An 8,505-nucleotide genomic window follows, 5' to 3' on the forward strand; every position below is an offset into this window, starting at 1 on the left:
TCACAGTTTTCATTGCTATCTATATGTTAGAGTTTCAAATTTTATATCTCTGACCAGAGCTCTCTTCCAAATTCATGCATTAAACCCTGTACAATAGGCATCTCAACCTCCGAGTGCCCAAAGCTGGATTCCTTATCTTTTTCCTCCCCAATGGTTCCAGCCACAGTTTGCTGACCTCAGTGTATGACTTCAGCAGTTGAGTAATAAGACCACAGTCCTACTAGTCATTCTTGATTCTCATTTGTAATTTTTTATTGACGTAACACTGGTTTATAACATTATAAAAGTTTCATGTGAACAGCATTATATTTCTGCATCTGTATACTCTGAATCACGAAAATTGTGTCTTTGTCCGTCATCGTACAGTTGATCTGCTTTACCCATTCCCCTCCACCCCACCGTAACTACTATTCTGTTTTCTATGCATTTATTTTCATTAGGTTTGTTTGTTTATTTTGTTGATGTTGTTTGCTTTTTATATTCCACATATGAGTGAAGTCGTATGATATTTGTCTCTCTCAATCTGACTTATTTCACTTAGCATGATACCCTCAAGCCCTGTCCGTAATGGTTTGATAAACATAGGGGTGCATTTATCTTTGGAGAAGGCAATGGTAACCCACTCCAGTACTCTTGCCTGGAGAATCCCATGGACGGAGGAGCCTGGTAGGCTGCAGTCCCTGGGGTCGCTAAGAGTCAGACACGACTGAGTGCCTTCACTTCACCTTTCACTTTCACTTTTCACTTTTCACTTTCATGCATTGGAGAAGGAAATGGCTATCCACTCCAGCATTCTTGCCTGGAGAATCCCAGGGAGGGGGGAGCCTGGTGGACTGCCGTCTGTGGGATCACACAGAGTCGGACACGACTGAAGTGACTTAGCAGCAGCAGCAGTATTTATCTTTATGAATTAGTGTTTTTGTCTTCTTTGGATACATACCCTAAAGTGGGATAGCTGGATCGTATGTTAGTTCTGTCCTCAATTTTTTCCATAGTGGCTATACCAATTTACATTCCCAGCAACAGTGTATGAGGGTTCCATTTTCTATACATCCTTGCCAACACTTGTCATTTTTTACCTTTTTGTTAATAGTCATTCTGATAGGCATGAATTGATATCTAATTGTGGTTTTGATCTGCGTTTCCCTAGTAATTTGTGGTGTTAAACAATCTTTTCATGTGCCCATTCACCATCTGGATGTCTTCTTCCAGAAAATGAAAAACTGTCTATTCAGCTTCTGTCCACTTTTTTTTTTTTGGAAACAGTTCTACCTTTTATTTGTATAGAATCACATTTGAAAATAAAGGTTCCATAGTTTAAAAACCTCTGACCTGAATTTTGGACTAGGACCAACGAGCTGACAGTTTGTGTCAGCGGCTGTCATAATACTCCTGCACCAGGACCAGACGAGGAGAAGGGACACAAACTATCTGTTTTCACTTTCTGTACATATGAAATTTGATCAAATAATGTGTCTTTTACAAAGCAATCCTGTACATGAAAGACCCTGGATTTTAAAAGGCAGTGAGTTTGAGACCTGCTTTACAACCCCACCCCAGTCATGATACTGAATATTCTCACTTTTATATCAGAAAATGAAGCTCAGCTCCAGCCTCATCCTGTGTTGCGATCCCCTGACGAACCCCAGCCCCTGCTTGTGCATCTCATCCTGCAGGTAGAAACCCCACCTCTGAAAGCATCACCTGGGGATTTCCCTGGTGGCCCAGTGGCTAAGACTCTGCATTCCTAACATAGGGGTCCTGGGTTTGATCCCTGGTCAGGGGAACTAGATCCCACATGCTGAAATTGAGAGTTAGCATGCTGCAATTAAATATCCCAGGTACTGCAACGAAGACTTGGCACAGCCAAATAAATAAATAAATATTCTTAAAAAAAAAAAAATGAAAGCATCACCTTTTCTTTAGAAGGCTGTCCAGTACTCACAGACTGCAGTCACAGAGTCCTTTGACTAAGCCCATCCTTAAGGAAACATAAAGAAAACCAGTTCTCTGTATGTCATTTAAAGACACCTGTGCCTCCCCAAGGCTTTTTCAATCAAGGTACATGAGTGATGTCAGGGCAGAGACCTTAGTGACATGCCTGGGACTGAGGCCCATCGGGTACCCACCCTGGACCTGCCGTCCAGTCTGCTCCCCATCACCCCTCCAGGGGGACAGTCCACACACTGCTCTCGGCTCCAGCCCGCCCTCTGTGGTGCTGTCACGCACATCACTTCCCTTCCTTGGAGACACTGCCTCCCTTTCACCCCCATTAATCCCTCCCTTGTTCGCATCTTACTTCTTTCTCTCAAGACCCAGCGGAAGAGCTCAACTCTCCACCGAGCTGTTCCTAAGGCCCCCTTGCCTTCAGCAAGTCTTGTGAAGTTGGGGACGTGGCAGAGCCGGGGCAGCCCTCTCTCCTCGCGGCACTGACAGCAGAAGCGGAGGACACGGGGCTTCCCCTGAGGAATCCGAGCTCTGTCTGGGTAAGGCCTGAAAGGTCTTATGAAGTTGCAGTAACCACTTATTAAAAATATTTATCTGTTCCTAAGTTAAATAAACAAGTTTTAATGCAAACACTCAATAGGGCATCTTCCCCATTGCTCCTAAGATCTTGTCTCTCTCTGCTGTCATGGGCATGGGCGGCTTCACTCCATTCTATCTTCTCTGGATCATGACAGGGTTCCAGAACTTCCAGCAGTTCTTGTACTTTAAGAAGTGAAAGGAACAGCTCTCCTTGTCATAGTTATTTTTGGCCATGCATCTGGTAGACGCATCCGATTCCGACAAACAGGGTTTATGTTAGGATCCCTCAGCCTCCGTGTCACCGTGGGCATCCCAAATGTCTTCTCCCTAGAAGCTTCTTCCTCTCCCGAACACAATTTCTTTGCGGGCTTGACTTCTTCCTAAGACAGGTGAGGGCACAAAATGAACTCACGGCTTTCTTGTCTACATGTGTCCCGTGCTCTGAATACAGAGCTCTGCTCTGCTGTTCACACTCCTTGGATGTAACCTCAACAATGATCAGATGCAGACTGAACTCAGGTTGCCCCCCTTCCGTGAAAGCGTTCTACCTTTTATCACCATCGTCGGACCACCTCAGGCGGCCGCTCCACCAGCGCCCAGGCTGTCTCCAGCTCCAAACACCTTCAGTCCACTTTTTAATCAGGTTGTTTATTTTCTTGTTGTTGACTTGTATGTGTTCTTTATATACTTTGGCTATTAACCTGTATCAAATACATCATTTGCAAATATCTTCCCCTGTTTGGTAGGTTATTTTTTCATTTCCTTGATGGTTTCGTTTACCATGAAGGAGATTTTTAGTTTGATGTTTACTTTTGCTTTTGTTTCCCTCCAATCAGGTGACATATCTAGAAAGATACTGTTAAGACAGGTGTCAGTGAGCATACTGCCTATGTTTTCTCCTTGGAGTTTTATGGTTTCAGGTCTTAGATTCAAGCTTTTAATCAATTTTGAGTTGTTTTTTGTATATGATGTGAGATAATAGTTTCTTTTTTTGTATGCCCAACTTTCATAGCACTTATTGAAGAGACTGTCCTTTCTCCATGGTCTGTTCTTTGTTCCTTTGTCATAAATCAATTATCCATTTATGTGTGGATTTTTTCTGAGGTCTCAATTCTGTTCCATTGGTTATGTATCTCTCTCTCTCTCTCTCTCTCTTTTTTTTTTGCCAGTACTGTGCAGTTTTGATTATCATGTTTTTTCTGCCAGGTACCATGACTTTTTAATATAGTTTGAGACCCCAAGAGTATGACTTTTAGCTTTGTTTCTTTTCTTCAGTATTTCTTTGGCTATTGGGGTCTGTTGTGGTTCCATACAAATTTTAGCATTTTCTATTTGTGAAAAATGTCTTTGAGATTTTGATAGGGATTGCATGGAATATGTAAGTTGTATAGGTAATATGGACATTTTAACATTTTATTTCATTCAATTCATGAACATGGACTATCTTTCCATTTGAGTCTTCAGTTTCTTTCAACATTATATAGGTTTCAGTGTATGGGTCTTTCACCTCCTTGGTTACATTTATTCCTGTGTATTTTCTTCTTTTTGTTGTGATTATAAGTGCAATTGCTTTCTTAATTTCTCTTTCTGCTAGCTCACTTTTAGCATGTAGAAATGCAACATGTTTTTCTCTATTGTTTTTGTACCCTGCAACTTTATTCATTTATGTGCTTAGTCACTCAGTCATGTCCGGCTCTTTGTGACCCCATGGACTCTAGCCCGCCAGGCTCCTCTGTCCATGGGGTTTCTCCAGGCAAGAATCCTGGAGTGGGTTGCCATGCCCTCCTCCAGGGGATCTTCCCAACTCAGGGATCGAACTCAGGTCTCCTGCATTGCAGGTGGATTCTTTACTGTCTGAGCCACCAGGGAAGCCTTATATTCATTTATAATTTTTAATAATTTCTGGTGGAGTTATTTGGGTTTTCTGTGTATAAAATCATGACATCCAAAAATAGCATCAGTTTTCTTTTTTCCTTTCCGATTTGGACATCTTTTTTTTTTTCTTTTTCTCGTCTAATTGCTCTGGCTAGGACTTCCAATATTATGTTGAATAGGAGTGGCAGAGTGGACATCTTTGTCTTGTTCTTGATTTTAAGGGGACAGCTTTCAGCTTTTCACCCTTGAATGTATGATGTTTGCTAGGAGTTTGTCATATGTCACCTTTACTATTTTGAAATGCATTTCTTCTGTATCCAATATTGAGGTTTTTTGATCATTAATGGATGTTGAATATTGACAAATGCTTTTATGCGTCTGTTGAGATAATCACATAGCTTTTATTGTTTTATTTTTCTTTGCTGTGGTGTATCACATTTATTGCTATCTGGATGTTGAACCATCCTTGCCTTTGGTTAGCACTTTCCACCTTCCACTGCCTGTGTCAGGAGCAAGGCTCCAAGCCCTGACTATCACTGCTTCTGCCTCCAGGGTCCTTGGTGCCTTGCAGATGCCAGTGTCATTGGTTTCACTGCCTGGGACACTGGGATGGTGAGCTCCTCTCCTGAGCTTGCCTGAGTCACAGCCTCTACCGCTCTTGGGGAGTGGGGAGGGTGAATGGGAAGCCTGGTTGCATGGGTCTCTGCCATGTCCAGGGCTGTAACTAAGCCTTGAAGGCTTCACTGCTATGGGTGGGGACCTCTTTACTGAACTCCACAGTTCTACCAACTTCCCTTCCACAAGCCTCATCCAAGTCCCTGTCGCTGCTCTCCAGGATGACTATAATGGCCTTGTGAATGGTCTTTCTTATTTTGTCCATGTCCATGTACAGTCTATTTTCCACACAGCAGCAGAGGAGATCCTTTTAAAACACAAATGAGAACAGATCCCTTCTCTGCCTCAGGCTCCCATCTCACTTAAAGCAAGAGTCCTGCAAAGGCCTGTGATCTACTTTTCCGTCTCCTGAGCTCAGCCCTCCTTCTCTGCCCCTTTACTCCAGTCACAGAGTCACCCTTTTGTTCCTCGAAACTTCATGTTGTCCTTTCACATCGTGGTCCATGTTGGTGGCTGATCTCGCTAACTAGAAGTTCTTCCCCAGCATACTCATGGCTCTTTTCTTGACCTCTAAGCCTTTGGTCAGATCTCATCTCCTCAACAAGGGCCACCTTAACCAGCCTATTTGAGATTAAGCCCTCTGTTAATAACCGACATCTTTTTCAAGACACTTATTCCCTTCTAACACATTATATATTTTGCTTGTGTATTATAAGTTTTTACTGCATATATTTTCCAACCGGAGTTTAAGCTCCAAGGAGCAAGATTTTTATCTGTTTTTTTTTTTTTCCCACTTATGCAGATAGTACAGAGCCTGCTGCCGGTTCATCATTCAATAAGCATTCATGAAATGAATGGCTAGATGGTTGGATCCCTCTGATTGCTTTACTAACAACCCTCTGATTTGGGATTGTGGTCATCAGGTATTCTATGTGTAGGAAGATTTGGTCTAACAGAGGTTACAGTTTTAATAAGGCCTCACAGTGGCAGAGCTGGCAGTCACATCCAGGTGTTGTGTCTTTTCAAGTCTAGAGTGGATAGGGAAATGGCCAGCAAAGATTCTGGAATAGAGTTGATGTCAGAGAAAAAGTCAGTTGCATACAGCATGGGATGGGCACCACTTTTATGAGGAAGGGTAGCCAGGGAGCTCTCTGTTACAGTTGTATCATTGTTGCTTATCAGCAGACATAAGCAATTGCACTTAAGACTAAGCATATCAGCATCTCTAGTACAGTTAGAAGCCACTTCTTATTATCACAGTGGACTTTGGATGGTGTGGACTGAATATACGTTTGATGTCACGAATTGCAGAAGAATAGAGGGCAGGGCTCTATAGCCTGAGTGACAGGCTCAGTGGTAACTCACCTCCTAACTGTATTTATAGGGCACCTTCTCCAGACAGACTCGCACACACAGTTTCAACAGAGAAGAAAGGCCCAGCTGGAGACTATGGCCTCCTTGGTATGAAGGATGGGAGGAAGGAATCTGATTAGTTCTGCTGCTTGTGCCAGGTCACCTTGACACAAATCATTGCATGAATGCTGGTAGAGAATGGGAAAGAGTGTGTGTGTGTGAGTGGGAATCACTGAATTTGCATTATTGTATGTCCTTTTGCATATTGTTTCTCTGAGTTTGGAAGTGTTTGTACATACTATATGTATCTGTGCCTCTGAGTGCATGTCTGGACGTGAATTAATGTCTCCTTGTTGGAGGTATACTAATGTCTCTTAGCTGCGGGAGGAGATCATGTTTTGTGTCCTGATTCTGCTTGGGCCGTGATGTGGGGGAGAGAACACCGGCTCTTCATTTACTGATGCGTCCGTCTCTTCCATAGCCGATCCCCTACTACCAGTCTGTTTCCCTGTCTGTGGGTTACATGGTGAAGATCAAGGGAAATTTTCAGTTTCCTTGTGGGTGAGTAGAGGCCAGTTTATGTCTGATGGAGGGTTAAGCACAAGGGGAGACTGTTTGCATGTCTTGGGGACACTCTTTGAAAACAACTTGATCTTCTTTAATCATCAGAATAAGCTGAGATGTCACATGCAAAATTGTGTGATTACACTCCAGGCTGGATTTCCTTCCTCTGTATGTGTCTGTATGTTTGTGTGTGGTGGCGGGTGGAGGGGGGATGGGGCAAGGCAGGGGAGGAAAAGGAAAGAGAGAAATGGCAAAGTGAGAAAGGTATAATTATTTTGAGAAAGAGGGCGGGGGGAAGGGGGAGGAGGGAGGGAGAGAGAGAGAGAGAGAGAAAAGACTGTGGTTGTTCCTGAGGAAGTTGTTTTCTGCAGTAAATGCCTGTCTGCAGGAGCCATCCTCTTGTCTTTGCAGGGGGAACCCAGAGCTTGTGGTGGAATTCTGCACAGGTATTGAGGAAGACAGCGACATTGCATTCCATTTCCGACTCTACAACAGCATGGTGGTGATGAACAGTTTCCAGGACGGGAAATGGCAGGAGGAAAAGAGAGTGTCTTCTGACAATTTCGTTTTAGGCCATTCATTTGAGTTGCGATTCTTGGTGCTGGAGAACGGATACCAGGTGTGTGGGCCCTCCAGGGTGTGGAGCACCATGGCTGTGTTGGGCCTGCTGTGGAGAAACACATGGAGAGTCCAACTCTGATGTGATTGCAACAGACCAAAATTTTTTTGTTTTGTACTTTTAACACATGTGCTTTTTAAAATTGAAGTATCGTTGGTTTACCTTACTGTGTTAGTTTCAGGTGTACGACAGAGTGACTGAGCACCTTGTCCCTGGATAGCCTAGGCATCTATACTCAGTATCTCGAGCAGTGTGTGAGCTGTACAGGCGAGCTTCTGAGGTGAACTCCACACCGCTCTTGCTGTATCGGACAGGCAGCAGTGTGGAGGGAGACATGCAGGCCCCCCGCCCTCAGGGTGAAGCAGGGATGGAGGCGAGGAAGTGGATGTGGAGCATGACTCCTACAGCAGTGTCCTGGCAGGATGACCTGGAGGAGAATTTCTGCTTTACTTTCACAGAGTAAAGAATTTTTACAGCAGGCAATGAAAAGAGGAAAGGGAAAGAGGAGGCCTAATTGTTCTGAGCTCACAAGCAATATATCTCCTTCCTTAGGTGTTTCTGAATAACAAGTCCATCCTCATCTTTGCCCACTGCCTGCCTCTACAGTCTGTGAAAATGCTGAAGGTGAGGGGAGATGTTGTGCTGACTTCAGTGGATACGTTGTAAGGGGCAGAAGATCTTCCAGTGAAGATATACACCCCGTTACACTCTTCTATAATGTTCAGGATCACTGCCACTCCCAGAAGATGCTGGGATGTCCCTCTGCCCTCACAGTTATGCCAGTGCTAATAAAATATTCCTGACATGAACCAGGACTTGGCTCTTGCTCGTAGGGAAGACATCAAGTGCAGGTTTGGCGCAGAGAGTACGTTGTTCCAGGTGTGGAATGGGGAGTGTGGTTTGGGAAGGGCCCAGTTGGCCAAAATGTCAAGGGCTGTCCCTGAAATAGACAC

At 44.0% G+C, this 8,505-nt stretch overlaps 1 protein-coding gene and 1 pseudogene across 1 annotated transcript; one reads left to right on the forward strand and one right to left on the reverse strand.

Moving 5' to 3' along the window:
• Positions 1 to 2,580: 2,580 nt before the first annotated feature.
• On the reverse strand, positions 2,581 to 2,846 carry LOC136158774 (coiled-coil-helix-coiled-coil-helix domain-containing protein 7 pseudogene; annotated as a pseudogene).
• A 3,619-nt stretch (positions 2,847 to 6,465) lies between these two features.
• On the forward strand, positions 6,466 to 8,218 carry LOC136157495 (galactoside-binding soluble lectin 13-like). Its single transcript, XM_065919363.1, has 4 exons — positions 6,466 to 6,477; positions 6,851 to 6,930; positions 7,345 to 7,552; positions 8,105 to 8,218. Exons 1-4 carry the CDS (start codon positions 6,466 to 6,468, stop codon positions 8,216 to 8,218), a joined length of 414 nt encoding a protein of 137 aa, XP_065775435.1.
• The last annotated feature ends 287 nt before the right edge of the window (positions 8,219 to 8,505 follow it).

Source organism: Muntiacus reevesi, chromosome 2 (assembly GCF_963930625.1).
Source record: "Muntiacus reevesi chromosome 2, mMunRee1.1, whole genome shotgun sequence".
Classification (NCBI taxonomy): Eukaryota; Metazoa; Chordata; class Mammalia; order Artiodactyla; family Cervidae; genus Muntiacus; species Muntiacus reevesi.

What these genes read in the sequence shown, in the direction of transcription:
- LOC136157495 (XM_065919363.1), top strand. An exon ending in AATTTTCAGTTTCCTTGTGG is followed by an intron (nt 6,931 to 7,344) that starts GTGAGTAGAGGC and finishes TTGTCTTTGCAG; the next exon opens with GGGGAACCCAGAGCTTGTGG. An exon ending in TGCTGGAGAACGGATACCAG is followed by an intron (nt 7,553 to 8,104) that starts GTGTGTGGGCCC and finishes CTCCTTCCTTAG; the next exon opens with GTGTTTCTGAATAACAAGTC.